The following is a 20843-nucleotide window of genomic DNA, read 5'->3' as shown; positions in this document are numbered from 1 at the left end:
TAATGCCGTGTGTGAGAGCAAGTAAGATTTATGGCCTAAATAGCGTCTGGTACTGTTGCGCACTCTCTCTCTCTCTCTCTCTCTCTCTCTCTCTCTCTCTCTCTCTCTCTCTCTCTCTCTCTCTCACACACACACACACACACACACACACACACACACACACACACACACACACACACACACACACACACACACAGGTCACTAATGGATCTGCATATTTTATTCCTGTGCATTAAACTATGACTGAATGTAATGTGAAGCCACTGAGGCAAGCTGCTTATATATCAGAGCTGCAGTAAACAGAGTGTGTGAATGAATCTACATTTTATGACTAAATGTTCGCTTTCTTATGTTTGCTTTATAAAATGTGCAACTTTACACCTGCCAGTGTCCAATCACTTATCAACAGGGGTGGAAGAAGTGTTCGGATCTTTTACATACTGATACCACACTGTTAAAATATTAGGGCTGCCCCCCAACTAAGAATTTTCCTAGTCGACATTTAGGGCCATTAGTCGACTAGTCGCCCACATGTTTACGATATTAATGTAACTATTAAATGATATATTTTGGTGGTTTGAGTTGAAGGTGTGAGAAAGAATAGTATCAGTAACATTGTTAACACTGTGCTACATTACAGAGAAATACAAACTGTACTAATGAACCTTCATTAATATAGGCCTATATTTTATCTCCAAGTGCACGTCACACACTGAGCGAGCCACCTGTTAATGACGCTGTGGGCTAATGGGCATGTAGCTACTTCCATGTTTCAGATGATACGTCATGTTTGTAGTCGACCAATGAAGATGAGTTTACATACCACCTTGGGTTCGTCCTTCACCTTCTCAAAATGATCCCACACTTTGGATTTCCTGCCCGACATGTTATTAACTAGCCTGTGGAATAACCGCAGGTACCAGCCCTGGAAATGAACCTGACTCCTGTCTGACTGCTGAGCGTGGACACTTCCTGTGTCTGCCCTTTCAAATTAAAGTCACACATGGTCCAGTCATATAGGTTTGGATTTATTTGTTTTTTTTTTCTCTGTTTTTTCTGTGTCGACCAACATTTGGTGAACTGTTAGGGGGCAGCCCTAGAAAATACTCCTCAGTGCTGTAACCTATGTTACTGCTTTTTATTTCTTTTAAAGATTATTATTAGGTTTTTACGCATTCATTATACCCCACTTAAAGTGTGACAGGAAAGAAGGGGCAGGGGGGGGCGACATGTAGAAAAGGGCTGCGGGCTGGAATCACAACTGGACTGTTGCTATATGGGGTGCACATTCTACCCGCCGCTTCTTGATAACTGCTTTGTGTGACTTTCCATTTGGAAAACACGGAGAAGTATGCGGATGGACCTGCCCTTTAAGAAGATGAATAATTTACACGCAAAAAGGAGTACTTCATCCTTCAGTTAATCACAAACATTCAAAACCAACACATCTGCAGATGCATATTTTTTTTCACCTGGCAGGAAAGGGATGAGGTAATGTCATTTGAAAAGTAGCCAAAGCTGTCAGATAAATGTAGTGGAGTAAAAAGTACCATATTAAAGGTTATAAAGTTGTCTAAAATGGAAAATACAGGCACGTAAGCACAGTACTTAAGTAAACGTACTTAGTTACATTCCACCTCTGCTAATCTCCCTCTGTCTTTTATTTTCTCTGCAGTGAGAAGAGGAAGCTGCAGGTGAACATCGCGAGTCCCATCCAGTGCAGCATGAGCGGGAGAAAGTGCACCATCATCGTGGAGCCCAAGATCAACCAGTCGCAGCCAGACTTTACCAAGAGCCGATCTGGTTACATCCTGGCTGTTCCTGGCAACTAAAAACGGTGGAAGGAAAAAAAGCGACAGCTGATTTCAAAACCAGGCCATGATGATGATGATGATGATGATGATTATGATTCACTTTTGTTTTGCAGAGCTGCTGGTAATGTGATGATACAGATAGCAGCTCTGGAGGAGGATTGTGGCAACTCAGTCCTCCATATGCAAAGCCATGCCAAATTTGACCTGTTTTTCAGATTTCTATGCAACGTTACCATAAACAGGGAGCGTACACTACGCCTACATGCACGATGTCACCAGCTAAACAGGTTTTTATAAAATGCACTACAGGATAATCCACCAAAGTGGTGTTTTTTTTTCTTTCTAAAGATCCAAATTTCAACTGATTCGCTTTGTGCAATATTTACTTTATTGTAGATGGAATATTGTGGTCGTGGAGGTGAGAGGAGATTATGCTGCAACTGTTCTCTGAAAAACTGATGTTGCGTAATAGGGAAAAAAATCCAAAGGCTTTGCAGGAATTTATAATCCGTGCAGCTCCCTGTGTAGGAGCTGGAAAAGTAAAACCCTAAAAAGATTAAATAAGATGATATTTATGTTTGAACACTTTTTGTAATGTATATTCTAAGGAATAGCAACGTCAGTGACCTTAATTGAAGTCTTACTACCGACATGGTAAATGAAAGGAAATGCAGCGTCCACTTTGAGTTCACTTAATGTTTACAATCACATATGAGAACAGCAACATGTGATTCAGTGGTTCAGTCAGTGTCTGAGGCACGAGCTCCAAAGTCCTTGTTAGTGTGTTAGTCACAGGATGTGTTGAGCATATCCTGAACATCGCAACCTGCTACATGCAAAGTGTTAAAGATCTATTAATTTAAGTCCTGCTTCTTATACTCTCTACTGCAGCGTGTGTACTTTTATAATACTCTCATACTGCTTATATATCAAAGGTTAGAATCAGCACAGTCGCTAGAAGAAAATTTTGGCAATGCACATTCCTGCAAACCATGAGTACATTATGTTTGCATGTTTCATGCATGTCAAGTGTCTGTCAATGTCTGCCAAGCTGCAGAGCACCGTTTAAGACTGACAAACAACAACACTGGTTGTTTTTTGGCAGTCTTTCACAGCATATTCGCCAGTGTTTGTGACCCCGAACCTGGGTGCATTTCACCAACATTAAACATAGTTTTTCCAGCAGCATTTTGGGTGTTTTCACCAACGCATCATGGCATTTCCCACCAGGGTTTGTGGCACCAAACTTGTGTGTTTTTAGCAGCACATTGCACCGCTTTCCATTGGCGTTTGTCACACCGAACCTGGACGTTTTTCATCAACACATCACAGTGTTTCCCAGCTGCGTTTGAGTCACCAAATCTGGTGTTTGTCATTGACACATTACAATGTTTCCCAGTGGCGTGCGGCACCAAACCTGGGTGTTTTCACTGACCCCATCACAATCCAGCATTTGCTAACTACAGTTTACTACAGCCACTTAACCCGAGTATTTTTCACTGATACATTGCGGTGTTTCCCACAAGTGTTTGTGGCACCTAACCTTTGTGTTTTCAGCATCCCATCACAGCGTGTCCCCCGGTGTTTGAGCCAATGAACCTTGGTGATTTCACGAACGCATCACAGTGCTCCCCAGCGGCATTTGAGCCACCAAACCTGGGTGTTTTTCACCAGCACTGCAGCATTCCCCAGCAACGTCTCAGCCACAGATCCCGGCTGTTTTTCATCAACCCATTCTTGCTTTTCCAGTGGCTTTTGCGCCACCATGCGTGGGTGTTTGAAGCCAAAACGTGATTTTTTCCAAACCATAACCAAGTGGTTTTTGTGCCTAACTTCACCACAGTGAGGTGTCAAGTTTGTATCTGCTACAAAATAATGTACAAATATACGAACGTATGTGTGGTTTGCAAAAACATACAATAAGAACATTTTCTCTGGCGACTTGGTTGTTAGAATATACTTCATGTGGCAGCACTTTAACTGCATTTAGTATAAAAAGAGATGCTTAAACTGAGTAACAGAAAGCAAATATGAGGATGATAACCAAAGCATTACTTTTTTGTTTGTTTGTTTTTAAGACATATTTTGAGTTTGTATTCTCTAAAATGTAAGACTCTAGCTTAGAGTGTTGCTGGCCAGTACTGTATAATCCCACGTGAAGTCCAGCCCCTGAACATAGTCTCATTTGCTGTCTTTGTGTTAAGTGAATAGCCTAATGACTTGTAGTGGTCCTTAGTCCTGTGGAATAGACTTCCATTTGACAAATATCCCCTTCATCAGAGAGAAAGAGAGTGTGTGAGTAGGGCTGTGGAAGTGTGTGTGTGTGTGTGTGTGTGTGTGTGTGTGTGTGTGTGTGTGTGTGTGTGTGTGTGTTGATTAGCTCTTTTTAGCTCTCCTCGTCTTGGCTCTGAGGCTGAGAGCCTGGCGAGTGGCCACAGTGAATGAGTGAAGACAGAGGGGTGTGAAGTCTGGAATCAGACTGCTGTCCTAGTTTACCTCCCCGTCTAATGATGGGAATGACTTTTTCGTGGACTATTTTGGAGACTCGATTTTCATCTGCTCTCGCTAAAACTCCCTTCGCTGGTCCCGAGGCCAAATCACACCTATCAAATCATCAGCACTTCAGAGATTGCTTTGTACTGTTCTCACAAGCTGTCGGCTGTGCTGAAAGTTTTCACTCTGTTTTCCTCCTTTGGTAAGTGTTAGCACATTGCAATATGTTCTTTTTCCAGACATTGCAAGAAATGTGTTGCAACACAGAAGCTCATGAGATGGAGATGTCTGGCTTTACAGTGTGTGTGTTAATACCCATCCACAGATTGAGTGCATAAGGCACAAATATCTGTTGTTTTGTGGCATTAAGAGGTGTTTGCTGCTCTATAACCAACCTGAGGCTAAAAATGTCATTCTTGACCTTGGAAACAGCAGTTGAGAAAACAGTCTGACCACAGCATCATCCCTAATGCTCCTAAGGGCCTAGGCTAGTCATGTGTTGAATTTTGAGCATTTGTCTTTCGACAACAACATTTTGAGATATCGGTATGGGTTATCTTCACTGTTCCAATAGCAAAAAACAAAGACAGATAGAAGTTTTAAATGCAGTTTGAATGTGATGGTGTTTACCATCTACAACTGTGCAAACTAATGAAGATCATGTGAGATGGTTGAAAGCTCTGAACAGCAATTAATTACTGCCTCTGTGCATCGAGCATCCTCGTTGTTGAATTTGGAAGAAGTGGATATTTAGATGTTTTTGTTTGTTTCATGCCGAAATGTTAGTTTGTTATACATCAGGTAGGAATTTAGCTAACCCTGCTTGAATTTGCCGAAATGAATACCTCACCCCATAAATGATGTCTGTATATCAGTTACTCTGCGCATGTTTCATTGAATTCCTGAGGAAAACTTTGTTTTTCTCGCATGTCTCCACGGTGAACGAAAAATCCAAAAATTGAGAAATTTCTCGATGCATTTAAGTCAGAAGGGTCCGTGTTTAACAGCAGCAAAGCTATATCAAAACTACTGCTTACAAACTCACACACAGTTCTTGCCGTATAAGGGGCCGCATACATGCTGCCTTTTGTACTCATAATTAATTATTTTCAGTGTAGACCAGCAACAAGCACGCTTTCCCAAGTGCCTGTTTTTTAGGGCGCAATGGCTGTGCCTTGAGGTAAACCGAGTTCAACTTTAGGAAAGCAGCAGCGCGCACCACATGTCGTGACGAGGAACAACCAATCACAGCCAGCAGGTATCTTTCCCTTCTTCTGTAAATATCAGTTTGTAGTAAATCTGGAAAAGTTGATCATGTTAGTGCAGGGCTACCCAGAGCTTTACATCGGCCCCGCAGACGATAGGCCTACTCACTTATAAACAGCTCCTGGAAGAAGATCAGCTCTGCACTCAGGATTTCAGGTAAATAGGCTTTGATACGTTGCTTGTTAAGGCTGCTTAGCAACCCCAGGCGCAACCTGCTGCCATGCTCTTGAAAGCTGGCACAGAAGTAGCATCCGGCGCTCAACCTTGCGTTCTCCAGGCGGTTAATGGTGCAGCATGTGTACGGCCCCTTAGTCTCATTTATCCAGTCGAAGGCTCAGTACTCTCCAAACACATGCATTTTCACAAAAACATTACAATTTAAAACACACTTGCATGAACAGTCTCATGCACGGACAAGCAGCATGGCTGGGCTGTTTATGCAAAAGTGTGTTTGGATGTGTTTTAGCCAAAATGCAACTTGTCTGGGAAGTACTGGGCATACGACTGGATATATGAGACTTAGATTAAACTGCATGAGTCGTAGGAGAGTTTGTAAACACGTTTTGATAAAGTTTTGTTGTTGTTGAATGCAGACCCCTTTTACATCATTTATCCATGTGTTTGCCGTTTTTGGATTCATCGTTCAAGCTAGAAAAACGGTTTTCTTCAGGAATTCAGGGTAAAATGAGGTCAGTAATTGATTTATAAATCATCATTCTGGGGGTGACGTATTCCTTTAAGCTTGCGATAATGACGGTAAATGTGACAAATTGTTAGGATGAGGAAACCAGAACTGTATCATCTCTCTACCCACAGAGACTTGGCTGTATTGTCTCTGAGTAAAGCCTAAGTAAAGAGCACTGACTGTGGGCTGAGGAACGACAGCTCAGGGTTATGAGCCGGAGCTCCCTCGGTGTCTGGCCTAGTTGAAGAGGCAGAGCCACTCTCGCCGGCTTCAACAGGAAGAAAAAAAACTTGTTAGCAATCACTCCAGCCACAGCAGCATGACACTCTAATTGTGCCCGAGTGTTGACTCAACGAGTCGTTTATCTTAATTAGTTTGCAAGCACCCCCGTCTTTTGAAGGAGCAAATCTCCATTCTACCTCGCAGCTCTGTGGCGCCTGACCTTGTCCTGTCGCCTGATAAGACACTTTGATGCAGGAAAGAGTTGTTTGGGGAAGCTGGTGCATTCATAGTGTGGATTAAGGAAGTGACATTGGTAGCATTAATAGATGGTTTTCTAAGGAGCTCAGGCGCAGGGGCAGCCTGTGATGAGTGTGTGTGTGTGCGCGTGTGTGGACTCTAACGCTGCAGCTCTCCATATCCTTCAGCATGGTAATCTCCCACAGGGCTTCTCCTCTCCTCTCCTCCTCTCTGCTCTGCTATTCACCGCTCATCATTAGGATGGACTCTGTGTCACTTCTCACTTCAGCGCTTCTCTCTTCGCTTTCTTAAGGCAAAAGGGGGGGTTGGTGAACAAAGCCTTGCTTGGCCTCGTCTTCTTCTCTATTCCCTCTGCTTTCTTTTCCTCTCTCCAGCCCTCCCTCCCTCTCTCCTTTTTCTACTTTCCTTCCTCTGTCAAATCACTTCGCTCCTCGCCCAGTTGGGCTGACTGTACCGTCCTGCAGGGCAGAGAAGGTTTTCCTATTTTTTTGTTTTCCTAGCTTTCCGTCCTGTGCTCAGGAGGCGTGGAAATAAAAGAGAAGCTACACCAGCAACAATACAGTACATGTCGAACAATAGGAGTATCATGCAGCAACGAAAACAAAAGAGATGAGACAAAGCCGAGTATATTAACCTGAATGTAAATACTGTGGATCAAAAACCTGGTTAAGGATAGAAAAAATAATTGTGTGTCTTTATTATTGTCAGCAGACCCCATGAAAAACAACATTTCCGGCTGGGTATCGTTACGCAAAAACTTTTTAGGATTCAACCAAAATAATCCAGTACTAAGTAGTGACAAAACTCCTCCAGTGAAATGTTACCTGCATTTGATTTGTTTGAGCCAGAAGTCTGATATTGCATCGTCCGTCAGTTCATTGTCTGCCCAGTTAGCAAAAGCTAACACAGCAGAGGCTAACATCCATCACCAAGCCGATGAACAGTCCCAACAAACTGACACAAACACCAAAATGGCTCGATCCTGTCATTAAACACATTCAACACTCTCTCATACCTAAACAAAACAGGTCTATTTCCACTGACTTCCAAAACAGCTAATATGACAAAACGACATATACTCCCGTCCTAACAGTCACAGTTATTAACTCATTGTTAACGTCAAGAAACGGTCTTAGTTACGCTCCAAAACTACCTGGTTAGATTTAGGAAAAACCTCACAGTCTGGCAAGAGATAAGTGCTTTTTTTCAGTAACACATTGTGACATATATCATGTGGCAGATGTCACATATGTCACTCATGTAGCATCCTACACATACTAGCATGCTGCTGACTTTGGAACACAAACACTGGTCTCCTGGTTGTAAGTCCTGTGTTTGTTTAACACCTCCATCAGCCCTCTCGCCCACCCTGTAGGGACATCTTTGCTACTTGTACAACATTACGCAGACTTTGTGACTTTGTCATGCCTTCAATGCTACTTTGCTTTCTCCTCTGCTCTTGTAATAATTACTACGACCACTAGAAGGCGCCACCTTAGAATGAACGCAAGTATAGGTCGTTAAAAGCTGCTTGCACAGTCAACTTAAGTGGTCATTTTTCCAGTGAGCAGGCTGATTAGCTGTGTGATGCTAATAGTTAGCCCTGTCACTGTGTGTGTGCAGCTGGGTGGACTCTCACAACTGTCCCTGGTGCAGAGCTCACACTCCCGCAGCAGCAGCTACAACCCAACCACATTGTGGTGTGGTGAAGTCGAGCGCAGCATATTTTATGGAGTTGGCAAAAAGTAGGGCTATAGGCTCCAACACGCCACTTACGCTCACACTCATAATTATTTAAACGATACCCAGCCCTAACAACAAGCAGAGTCGTTTCCTAAAACAGCTGAGCACTGTTGTTTTTACAGACGTTACTCAGACAGGAGGAAACTGTGTATGTGTCAGGGACTATTTTTAGCGGAGGATTAATTCACATTTGGTGGTCTAGTGAGTATTTTAATATTGAGTTAAAACGAACTACAGTGTGTTTATGGTAATGAAGGAACATTTCACACAGTGCAGCAGCATGGCTCACTGCTTTTATAGTTTTTGGACACGTGGAGCTCTACGGTACAGAGGAAGAAGATATATCAGGCTCTGATACATAGAAAATATCACTGTTTGAATATAGAATACCGTCTGATTTATCCTTTAATGATGTGTTTTCAGTGTGCGCACCCAATCAGCAAAGTTACTTTTCCATTTTATTGATTATCAGCTTTACTGCAAGTGTAAAAATCACAGAATTTTCCTAATTACTGCTTCATAAAAGGATGTTAAATATGAATGTTAACACTAGGAGACTTGTGCCATTGTGTTCTTCCCTTTACTGTTCTCTATAGTGGGATTTTCTGTCTAGTTTTCAGTGTTGTTGTTCCACACACATTTGACACGTTAGCCAAAGGGTAACAAATTCCATTTTCTTTTCCATAATTTATTCCCCTCTCTGTGGCTTTGAGTAAAATCTGTACCATCCATTCAGTATGTGCCTAATTTTATATTAAGTTTATATTTTGCATATTTGTGATTATGCTCCATAAATATTCTGTAATATCCAGACCAAGTCTAAAGGGAACAGTTGTAATGCTATTTTTGTTCAAATGTATTCTGTATCAGTACAGATAGTGCATTCCATGATGAGAAATGTTTCATTAATCATTTTATTAATAAATTTATTTGCATCAGTAGCTGCTGCGTTCAGTCCTTCTCTGAGCTTGTTTACTGGCGTGGGGGTGATCAGATAAAAACTGTTGCAAGTCATTAGCCTGGATATCATGCCAAGACTGATGTTGTGTTGACTCAAATGTTTCCCCAGGCCGGCCGTACTCTGTAATGTGTGACGTGGTGATGGCAGGGCAGAGCTCAACGTTAATCCACCCACTAACAGCTGTTTCAGCGGGTGACGTCGAAACGGCTAAAAACCCCTGCCGTCGGCATGACAACGCTGCTTCCTACTGCCACTGTGTCAGCCATCACCAGCTTCCTCAGCAGGGGTTATAATCCACTAGTTGATGGATGATGACTGTCTGCTGCTGAGAGGGGGATGACTCTGTTTTACTTTCCCCCCAAAGGGCAGTGACTCAGTCAGACAGCACTGACTGACCTGGTGGTTAAATAAATGGAAGTTAATGGACGGGGAGAGATATGCAAAGAGTGAACTGACCCAAACTAAACTAGTCTGTGTGGGGGGCTTTCAGTGTATTTGGAGATGCAGCACTGATTCCTGGTACACATCACCACGGAGATACTGCTCCAGTTTGGTTCATGGAAAGACTGGAAAAAACTGACATTGATTTTAAAAGATTATACACATAGTTGTGTTCAGGAGGAACGCAAAGATTCAGTATAAAAGAAGTCCGAGGAAGAGATAGTAAAGATACACAGCAATAAAATCCTTCTAAGACGAGCTGCTTGGTGTGCACATCTATTAACTCTAGGAGGGACGTCAACACACATTTATTGTCACAGTAAACAATAACCTACCGACTGCAAAGGACCGGCCTCCCACCAGTATGAGTCATTTGTAAGCGAGCAGAGAAGTCAAAAAAAGATTATTTTGTTTTTCGAATTGCAGGAAATAGAGATCACTGAAATTCATGACAAATGGCTGCCACCTCCAGTTTCTATTGTTCCAAGTGTGAAGAGTACAAATGCAAACAAAATCTACTGAACTCAAACGAAGGCTCTGAAAAGGGTGTCATATGAAGTGATTTGTAGTTCTGGTCTCTGTAAGTAAAACTGACCTGGCATAATTTGACCATTCTTATCCCACTACCATTGAAAACAGTGAATATGGATGTTCGTCCTTTAACCAGCCATCGGATCAACTGTCTACACGTATTAACACCTTCAATCAGAGAGGATTAAGCAGGAAGAGAGGGTACGACATCCAGCAAACACCCAGCTCAGATGTTATCAGTCCATTAAATGGTCATTATCAGTGGGTTTTCATCTCGTATCGCTGTGTGTGAGCATGTGTATGCGAGTTTTCCAATGCGTGAAAACCTTTTAAAGTAACCGATAGACTTTTTTCATAAGAATGCCTTTCTCTTTTTGTTGCAGAAAATGTTACAGTTGTTACTTCTTTGTTATATCTCTGACTTATTCACTAAATTTTGAACGATATCTAAGCCCTGCTTGTACGGAGATGCAAGGTATTTGTGGCGGCCCATCATTGCATCACACTGGCAAAGGGACTAACATTAGCACATCCACCCAGGTGTTGTATTTCCATCACTGCTAACTGAAGCCGATCAGACCTGGAGCCAGTATGTTAGCAGGTGTTAGTGGGTTTCTTGTCTAGGGGGAAGGGGTTTTGTGATGTTGGTTAGAGGAGGTGTGCCACTCCGATTAAAGCCTAGTTCACATTACACGATTTTCACCGCAATTTTGACGTCGCAGAGGATCTTGAGAGACACCTTGGGTCGGAGGTGAGTCGGCAGATAGTCTGCCACATTGAGTCCTCATGTGTGAACAAGCCTACGAGCAAGTCGCCCCCTCGTCTGTGACTGGGACTGGATATCTGGCATGCTAGGAAACTGGAGAAGTCTGACACGACTGACAAAGAGCATCAGCCAGTGAGAGGCGGGATACGTCCCACGTCAGCACGCAGGAGGACGGAATAAATGTGAGGAGGACAAGCCGCAGGGTTGCCAGGTCTGCTTAGTAGCCGCAACTTTGGGCTTGTTTCTAAAGTGGAGTTGCTTATTTGGGCTTGCTCTCTAAACGTCACCTTTCTCTACATATATATATCCTTAGCTTCTTTTGGGCTTGTTTCCATAGCCCTGGTTGCTTGGTTCTCTCCCAAGATTTGGCAACACTGACAAGCCGGCCGGCAAGCAACAACAACAATGGCGGCGTCCACAGGATCACGGGAAGCGTGATGTGTTTGGACCCAGGATAATAAAGAATATCCATGCCTTATGATGTGTCGTCTCCAAGTTTGGTGACGTCACCGTGTTACCTGGGGCTCTGTCGGCGAGGGCTCGGTGGAGAAATCTTGTGGTGTGCACACACAGGTCGTAACGCAGTTGGCTAGACTCCCGCTGACAGAAACACACGTCGCCAGGTATGAACACTCAAAAGATTACGATAGTCTCTGCGACGCAACATCAGGGTGAAAATCGTGTAATGTGAACTAGGCTGAAGCTGAAAGGCCATTATCAGCCCATTCAATGGCTGATACCATTTTTTAGGTTTCACTTTCCTCATGTCTAGAAGGTCAGGTTAGGTTTAGAGAAACAAAAGTCATGGTTGAGGACGTTCTTACTCTTTATGCTAAGTCATCTGACTTCCTCCTTTGCTCTCATCAAAGACTGATAATGGCTTTCTGAACCTAATAGTAGGTGTGGGAGGCCCCTTCTAATCCATATCTCTGATGCTTATCACCACTGATAATGTAATAATAATAATAATGGTCTGATAACAATAAAACCAGCAAACTGAATTAGATACATGGCAGTTATATAGTTTGTATCTTAACCACTCGGCCACTGGGCGTTCCATGTTTACGATCTATCAAAGTTCAGGTTTATTTCCCTATGCAATCTGGGGTTCAGTGTCGTTGCTCAAGGAAACTTTGCGTGTAGAGGTGGGGATCACACCACCAACCCTATGAGTAATGACCAACAGCCGTCCCAGAGGTGATTGTCGCTCAAAATGTTTACAGTCAAATTCACTGCAAAGTAGGCTTGTGACTAGACGTTCAATCTCCAGACTGGGGATGAATCTGGGTGGGGAAAGAGAAAGAGCAACACTTGCCTCCTCCCTCATTGCCACCAAGAAGGTGCCCTTGAGCAAGGTCCCAAAACCCCAAGTAAACCATCAAGCTCTTGTAGCCAACAGATCAGACTGTGGGTGCTTTTCATTATCCTAACTTTTGCTTCCACGACCCGGAAATCATTCCCCCTCCACCATGATGGAGGATCCCCCAATCCCTTAAATACACAACAAGGAGACAAGGAAACAAGGAGGCTTCTGGAGGAGCTTAGAGCAAGGAAACAGATGTATCCTATGCAGAAGTCTTTAATCAAGTGGCATGGCATAAAATGCCGCACTTGCATATGTGGCACACTAACTGACGCGACGGAACCAAAGATTTCTCATTTGGCGAGTCGGCACTTCCGTTATCGTGTCTCTTCCTGGACACGAAGAAGTGATGTGAGTGAGAGAAGCAAGGACGCACGTTGGCATTATGAAGAGCAACCTGTGTGTTACTAATAATGTTAAATGTCACATCTTGTGTTTGCAAAGGTCAGATTTAGACTAAACGAGTGCTCATCAGTCCACAGCTGGAGGCACAAAAAGACAAGCGGCCACCTTGAACGATCAGTGCATTTTATTTTTCCATCACAGTACAAAAATAAATTAAAGTAAGCAGAAACTAACTGAAAAAAAGTTTCAATTACAGTAACAGCTTTTTTGTCTTTTTCAAAACAAAAAGAACATTTTTATCGAACAGCATCGACACCCCTCCCTCACCCCGCCGAGGGAAAACCAAGTCCTGGTACCAGTGTGGTTGGTGTATGCTCCATGTCTATAAGAAAACATGTCACACATTCTTCTGTACAAATAAAACGCTGTCATTCACACACACACTCACGCACACATTCGCGCACACATGCAGCCATCGAATGCCTCCCTTTTTGAAGTTCTTAACCACTGTTTCGTTTTTTTTTTATCTACAAAGTACGCAACAAGATACAGAAAAGAATCTGACAGAAATCTTTAACTATCACTTGAGTCTTTTTTCATATTGTATAAGCTTTTGAAAGTATTTTCTCAAACAACTACTCAATGATGCAAAGTGGAAAAGAAATGGCACATTTCAAGTGAGTCGGGGGGGAAAGTGGACAGAGAGAAAAAGATTCGGGGTCTCTTCATGAGGCCCTTTTAACCTCAATGCCCTGCTTTATTTCCTGCCAGAGCAGAAACCCATCCAAAGTGCGTGTCCCCCTATTGTGCCAGTACAAACACACCAAATGAACTTTCTCAACTCCACATGGCAGCCACAATCCCACAGCGGAGGAGGCTGCAGGTTGCGAGCTGCTCATTTATCTCAGATTCACGCTAACACAGCAGCGGAGAGGTTTTCCATTCTCCGGGAACAGCTTTGACAGAAGCCTTTTGTTGGCACCACCAGCCCGTTAGACAGATTTTCAGAACACTGCTAAAGAAAGAGAGTGTAAGGTATTTTCTACATTGAGATGAGATGTGAAACCAGTAAAATTCTCATACATTTCTGGATGGAAATACTGTAGCTTCTCCAGTGACTGCACACATTGCAGAGATAGAAACTATTCTCCTCTGTAACAAAAAAAGACACAACTGTTCTGCATGCTTTCTGTTTTGGTTGTCGTGTCGTCGCACACTGCAGCGCGGCGTTTTAGTCTATGATTGAAAATGTGATTATTCCTGTGGAGGTCGCCTCGTCTCCTGCAGCCCCTCGATGAATGTGATGTCACCTCACATTTGATTTACACAGAGGTGATGCTGATGGATTATCCTGAAGGTAAAGCTGTGCTTTTTTCCTGCAGCGATGCTGAACCAGTCTCACTGAAATAATCTATTACCCTGGAAAAGTGTGTGTGTGCTTTCTCTGTCTGATATGTGGGGCAGCAGGTTGGGTTCGTGCAGGCCGGCGTTTCCGGACAAAAAGATGTTTTTTAAGGGCATTTTCTTAAAGGTCCAGTTGTAGGATTTAGGGGCATTCATTGGCAGATATGTATATAATATTCATGATGTTTTCTTTAGTTTAAAGTCACCTGAAAATAATAATTATTGTGTTTGTTATGGGATAGGCCTTTTATATCTACAAAAGGAGCAGGCCCCTTAGATGTACGATAATACCTAGATACCAGATGCCAAGATGGCGCCTATTCAGCCTTATGGAATTGTTCACCGGGTGCATACGCCGAAAAAGTATCTAGCTTTCTGCTGTAATTCTGTAAACTGTTTTCCCTGCTGACTCCGCCCATGAGTTCCTGCTCGGCTCATAGACTTCACCTTGTGATGATGTCACAGATTTTTCTACTGTTTTTCTCGACTCCAGTAAAGTTTTGCAAACATAAAACCTCCATGGTCATTTGTGACCTTGTTTGCAGTTCGAGGTGTCCTAAACATCTCCGTGGTCGACGGAGAGAATACTTTTTGAGCTGCAGGGAATATTTTCACTGCAATACCGCAAATGACCACTAGGAAAAATTGGAAGCAAGGCTGAGCAGGCAAGTCCTCTTCCAAGGAGTCCGCCATGTTGTTCTACAGTAGCCCAGAATGGACAAACCAAGCACCAGCTCTAGCTAAGGCCATTTGCATTTTCGCATCAGTTACCCTAGCTCCCCACTAGATGCCACTAAATCCTACACACTGGACCTTTAAGTTAAAGGTCAGGGATGTCTTGTTCTGTCAAGGTGTCCTTGATGATGTCACTTTGGTGATGGTCAGATTTAACATTGGCTTTTTAATTAGGTACTCGTCGATAAATTCCTGCAACATTCATTTGCATAAACCAGATCAATCTTCATTCCCACCAAAGATAAGCACACCTGCTACACCAGCGAAGCCCCTCCTCGTGTCCTTCCCTTTTTACTCTCATCACCAACGATCTCTCATTTACATTAAATGTGCCTAAATAAATACGTAAATGGCAATAAATTAGGTGTCAGTAAGTAGTTAGTAGTAAATGAAAATCCATCCCACCGTTCACCAAACAGCTGGACAAACAGTACAGTATTTCAGAGTGTTGTCAGACCTGTGGGATTTTCATTGAAGATATGGCACTGTTTTTTGTTTGTTGTTTTTTTTACATTTTCTACGCTGAATCATAAGCACGAAATCAAACATCATTCCAAAAAATCGACAAAAAGTACAAAAAGAACTTTTCCCTGGTAAACAAATAGCCTATTTTAGCAAGCATAGCTAAATAAACTAGTGTCACTTTGTTCACAGCATTCTCTAATGCAGATGCAGTTGGTTTACAAATCAAGTAAAAAGAAGAAAAGTAATAGTTGTTCCTTCCCTCCCGGAAAAAAATTGCATGGCACACGTGCAAAACATTACATTTCTAAGTAAAAAAAGAAAGAAATCAAAGAAAACTTGTTCCAGAAAAGCAATAAATAAGCCTCCATAGGTGTAAGCCTCTGGGGAGTAAAACATCCATTAACTTGTTTTATTTTTTTGTCTAGATGAAAATAAAGTAGGTCTTTCTGAACACACAGTATGACCACTCATCATCAGCCACACGTCCTCTGGCTGTTGTCCTCCTGATCAAAAGTCCCACAATGTTTGCTTATTGTCCATCCGCTCTTCCCTTAAGTCCTGTTGCAGAGCCACAAACACAAACCCACAAAAATATGGATCCAGCATTGACGGCTCCTGCTGTTCTTTCAGATATGCATCGCAGCAAAAAAATGTCCAGTGGTATCCGTATTAATGGAGGGGACGTGGTGATGGCATCCCAAAGAGCCAGGGTTTGCAGCTGGAGGTGCCTGTTCATCTGTGATGCATGAAGTCAGCCAGTCAGGCGATGGCCCTCACTCTCCTGCAGTAGGCAGTGCACATCACATCGTCAAACAGTCAGAAGGTCACTGGTTAGGCTGCCGCAGCCTCAGTCCTCTCCACATTCATTGCTGTAGATGTATGCTTCCTTTCCTAATGTGTCTGAACTTTTTTTTTTATTTTGTTTTGTTTTTCTTAAGATTTTCAGTATTTCATATAGATATATATCTGTACGTTAGCAAAGGATTTACCCAAGTCTGGCATTTTTTTTTTTTCGTTGTCAAAAAAAGCTTTCATTCTCAGGTTGACAGAAAATCCATCCTTTGCTTGTTTGAAAATAGAATTTGGCCTTGATCATCACATCTCCTCAAGAGGCAAAAAGAGTGCTCTCGCTTTTTAAATCCCACTTTTGGGTGACCATTGCAACTGTTATCCCTCAAACACAATGCCAACATTTTGAATCTGTGAAAACCACTCCTCCCCTCCCTCCCTCCCTCCCTCCCTCCCTCCAAGGTTGAAAATTCAAAGTCTTCAAAGTATAAACAAGTGTCAAATACTTCCTAATCATCCTAGTCCCACCTCAGTTTGGACAATAATAAATAAATAGCATCACAAATAATATTTCAAACTCGTCAAAATGCCAGACTGGAGTATGCCCCACCTCCCCTGACCCCTCTGCTCCCCCCCAGCATCCCCTCACCGGTCCAGGCCAATGAGCAGGCGGCTCCTCTCCTCCTCCTTCTGGCTCTCGTTCTTCAGGTCCGCGAACACCTGAGTGAAGTAGTGCGGGTCGGAGTTGATCTGGAGCATCTTGGCGCTCATCAGGTTGATGATGGACAGGCAGCGGTCCCAGAAGGTCTCCTTGGAGCTCTCCACTAAGAAGGGCTTGAGAGGGTAGGAGATCTCGTTGCCCATGTAGGAGTAAGACAGGTAGAGGCAGGTGAGCAGCACGGCCTGCAGCTCGTGCTCCGTGGCCACCTCGGAGGAGACCACGTCGCGGCACAGCATGTAGACAAAGACCACGTTTGCAGGGGTGATGAAGCCCTGGTCTTGCCAGCCCTGCAGCAACAGGGAGCGGTCCACGCTGCGCAGCCACAGCACTGGGTCAGTGGGTGACAGGTGTTTCAGCCGGTAGCAACGCCGGCACAGAAACTCCCCGAGGCAGCGCAGCAGCTCACTGGTAGAGGCCTGGACGATCACTCTCTTAGGGGTCCCTGGGGCCACGCTGGAGTTGGTCAGGGGGGCCTTCTTGACGGACGATGCTGTGTTGTTGGAGCTCTTGGTGAGAGCCGGAGTGCTCTGATCCTGGGTGAAGGTGGACAGGTTGGCGCATGACTGCGACTTCTTCAGGTTCTCATTGTTCAGGTGGGTGACATTGTTCTGGTAGGTGCCGTTGGGCTGCACCTTCTTGGAGCCTTTCTTCTTAGCTGACACCGCTACAATCCGCTTCCACGGGAGCACGTTGATGAGCGAGTGGCGCTTCAGGTTCTTGTCTTTGGCGTTCTTGCTGTTCTGGACAGCTGTGTAGTGGCCCACGGTGGCCGGCCCATCCTCAAAGAGAGCCGCCTTTCGGTAGCTGGGTGACAAAGACAGCACGGTTCCCATGGTGACTGGGGGTAGGCGTCCAGGGGCTTTAGCCGCACTGGGTCAGAAGAGGGTCTGCCAGGGGAGATCCTGAGGGGCTCAAAGCCTCTGTGCGTCTGCTGGGAGTCCCTGGCTACAGGCTGCCGCTGGGCATCTAAAGCCTGGGAGAGAATTGTCCTGTGGGCAGCTCTCAGAGGGGATAACGATCACCTCGACTAGATCTCAGCTCTCTGTCTCCTGATGGCCACTGCTGCAAGCAGAAAAGATCAATAATCAGAAGAATAATTGGTGGAGCATTAACTACCTTTACATTATCCATAATATTACAAATAGCAACCTGAATTCACTCTCATCTTACATCAGATAATATCACAGTAATGTTCTCATGAATGTGTGCATGCTTTATCTGACTGCACCTCAGCCTTATTAGCAGTATTGATCTGACTCAGTAAGCAGTGGAAAGGATCAGCCTATAGATAATTAATTCAAACAGTACAGATCTCTCCTCTCTGCTTCCTACATTATAAACCTTTTACTGTGAAACTGTAAGATAATAATCATCTGCAGCACATTACAGAGTGCAGCAACATAATAATATGAGTGATTGTGCATGAATTCTTCCCCACATCTGATTAAAATGGATCATATATGGTACATTCATAAGCATTTTCTTATGAGAGGTCCATATTTCATTGGCAATGGCCGACGAGTCAGAGTGAACCACGCGCCACCCCTCTCACTAAAATGGAAGACAGAAACGTAAACACCTTAATAACAGGTGAAGGTCGCGTTTGATGCGTGATTCGGCACATTAACGCGCACATCCAAGGTTTTACCTCCATTTGCCTCCATTAAAACTACACAAACAAAGAGATGTGTGATTCTTTCTTTCTTTGCACGACATGTTTTCATCCCCGCTGCAGTGCCTACAGTGTGCACACACACATACCAAAGACTCTCCTGCGCAGCATCCAGAGCTGCTTCATTCCATCACCCTGTTATCAATCCGATCCGTCAAGTGTGGAGAAATTCCAAAACATGAGCTTTTATTGTGGCCTCACTGGGGTGGGATTTCAGCGTGTTACTGGGGTTTCTTGCTGTGTGATAAGGAGTTGTGTACATCGGGTGCTCTCCGTGGTGCTGAAGCTGAGCGTCTGCGTCGAAATGAAAACGCTGGCCATCATAGGCGGTGGCTTAGAAATGAAGAAAACACTCATGTTTTGCTTCTCTTTGTTAATATATCTTAATGTGTAGGTGCATTTAGCTGCCTATAACCTCACATCCCTATTTATTGTAATGTATGGTCATGTTGTTTCATGAAATAAAGCTGCGCATCATGTGTTTTATTGTATGCACAAATCTGTACAGACTATACTGCTGCGCTTTTAGCACCAATATGATCCAAAACGAAAGAGACTCACCAGATGAGGCTATAACTGCGCTGTAAGGATGATGCTCCGCGTCTTCAGTGTGTTTTTTTTCCTCACAAGACGCGATGAAAACACAAAACCATCTCCGAGAATATAAATGCGACAAAGACAAAAATAATCCGATCCGAGGCAGGAGAGCGAGCCGTGGATGAACACGCCTGGTGTCGGCGGTGCGCAGACGATGGTGGGCAGTTGTGGAATGGATGCTTGGATGAAGATGTGCTCCTGGTCCTCCTGGCCGTGAGATGCGGATGCTGCGAGGGCTGATGTTGTGTTGTGTCAGTTGACTGTGTGAGGATGGTTGACGCAAAGGCGGTGGTGGGGCGCCGCTCTGCGCTCTGTGCGCGCTGCTGCCTCTGCTGGGAAACAACTCCGCCTATAGCCACACACAGCAGGCGCTCGTGCAAACTGAACCCGGTGAACCCCGAAGATGTTTGTCTTCATAACACCAATATAATCCAATCAACGCCTTTCATATAAAAGCACTTAGGCATGAAGTGAGTTGATTGGTGAGTTCTAGTTCTGCAAGTTCTCACTGAATATCAGATCTTTGTATTACATTGTCCTACTTTAATCTCCGTATTGGCTTCCACAGTGATCTCATGCACTCTATATGTTCCTATACAGTCCTCTAGTGGGGGCTTGCCTGTAGCCGTGGTACTCCATTATGAGATATGGTCAGACCAATGCATCATTTTGCCATTTGAGCAGATATTGCTGCTTTATTCGGTGTTGGGTGTAATTTATTAATATGATGGAGATCCCCCTTAAAGACCACACACATTAAGATATAAATGCATGAAAATATATCAGTTTTTTAAATTATATTTTCATTTATCGTTCAAGTATTATTTTGTTTCGTTAATGTTTTAATTCAAAGACTTGGCTAGATTTCGACCATGGGTTCATGCTGTTAGGATAGATTAACTCAGCTCAACTCAACTTCATATATATGGCACCTTTCATCCAAACATGCAACCCAAAGTGCTTCACATAGACAAAAAATAAAGAATAAAATAAACTACAATAAAAGCATTTTGCAAGACTAGAAAATTTCAACAACAAAGCTATAAAGTGGGTGAAAAAAGCAATAAATAAGAGTTTATGGAATAAAATCAAATGAAATAAAATAAAATAAAATAAAATAAAATTAAATTAAATTAAATTAAATTAATTAATAAAAATTGAAAGACAGGCTAAAAAGATTTATTTATATTAGACTGTGGTTTCCTGAGAGAATTACTGTGTATTGCTGAAATACACTGCTGTTTTATATGCTTGAGTTCGTAAATTAACACAGAATAAACTGAATTTTGTCCCATTCTCATGAAAACTATTAAATTTTGGCACAAAATTAAATTGTGTTGCTGTTCTAACGTTTTTGGCCACATTTATTTTATATTTATATTTATATTTTTATTTTATCTTGAGAGCTGAGAAGGATTATCAGGACTACAGTACATACCAGTTAATGATTTGTTTTTTAAGAATATTAAAAGCAAATTTCTTGGTAGGCTATATTATCTATATTTCCCAGGTCAAAATTGTGTTTTAATAGGCTACGTTCTCTTCCATGAGTAAAATTGGATTAAATATCTC

At 43.1% G+C, this 20843-nt stretch overlaps 2 protein-coding genes across 4 annotated transcripts in view; one reads left to right on the top strand and one right to left on the bottom strand.

Moving 5' to 3' along the window:
- Window positions 1-8569, top strand: part of myo1d (myosin 1D) — a 193458-nt gene extending 184889 nt beyond the window's left edge. Inside the window, exon 22 of the mRNA XM_049564439.1 lies at window positions 1676-8569. Within this exon, the coding sequence (XP_049420396.1) occupies window positions 1676-1832 (157 nt within the window). The 3' untranslated portion in view covers window positions 1833-8569. The remainder of the gene's footprint in view (window positions 1-1675) is intronic.
- A 4523-nt stretch (window positions 8570-13092) lies between these two features.
- Window positions 13093-19774, bottom strand: cdk5r1b (cyclin-dependent kinase 5, regulatory subunit 1b (p35)). Of its 3 annotated transcripts, none has more exons than XM_049564466.1 (3): window positions 19236-19774; window positions 16931-18064; window positions 13093-16273 (listed from the first exon to the last, which is right to left on the bottom strand). In XM_049564466.1, exons 2-3 carry the CDS (start codon window positions 17833-17835, stop codon window positions 16252-16254), a joined length of 927 nt encoding a protein of 308 aa, XP_049420423.1. In that variant the 5' UTR covers window positions 17836-18064; window positions 19236-19774; the 3' UTR covers window positions 13093-16251. The 3 variants fall into 3 exon arrangements, with proteins under 3 accessions (XP_049420423.1, XP_049420424.1, XP_049420425.1); XM_049564467.1 differs by having other exon boundaries at window positions 16931-18061; XM_049564468.1 differs by lacking the exon at window positions 13093-16273 and having other exon boundaries at window positions 16927-18064.
- Between the last annotated feature and the right edge of the window lie 1069 nt (window positions 19775-20843).

The sequence above is a fragment of the Epinephelus fuscoguttatus genome, linkage group LG20, assembly GCF_011397635.1.
Source record: "Epinephelus fuscoguttatus linkage group LG20, E.fuscoguttatus.final_Chr_v1".
NCBI classification, from domain to species: domain Eukaryota; kingdom Metazoa; phylum Chordata; class Actinopteri; order Perciformes; family Serranidae; genus Epinephelus; species Epinephelus fuscoguttatus.
This window is presented reverse-complemented; position numbering and strand designations above follow the sequence as displayed.

What these genes read in the sequence shown, in the direction of transcription:
- cdk5r1b (XM_049564466.1), bottom strand. Translation starts at nt 17,835, where the DNA reads ATGGGAACCGTGCTGTCTTTGTCACCCAGCTACCGAAAGGCGGCTCTC. An exon ending in CTGCTCATTGGCCTGGACCG is followed by an intron (nt 16,274 to 16,930) that starts GTGAGGGGATGC and finishes TGCCTACTGCAG; the next exon opens with GAGAGTGAGGGCCATCGCCT.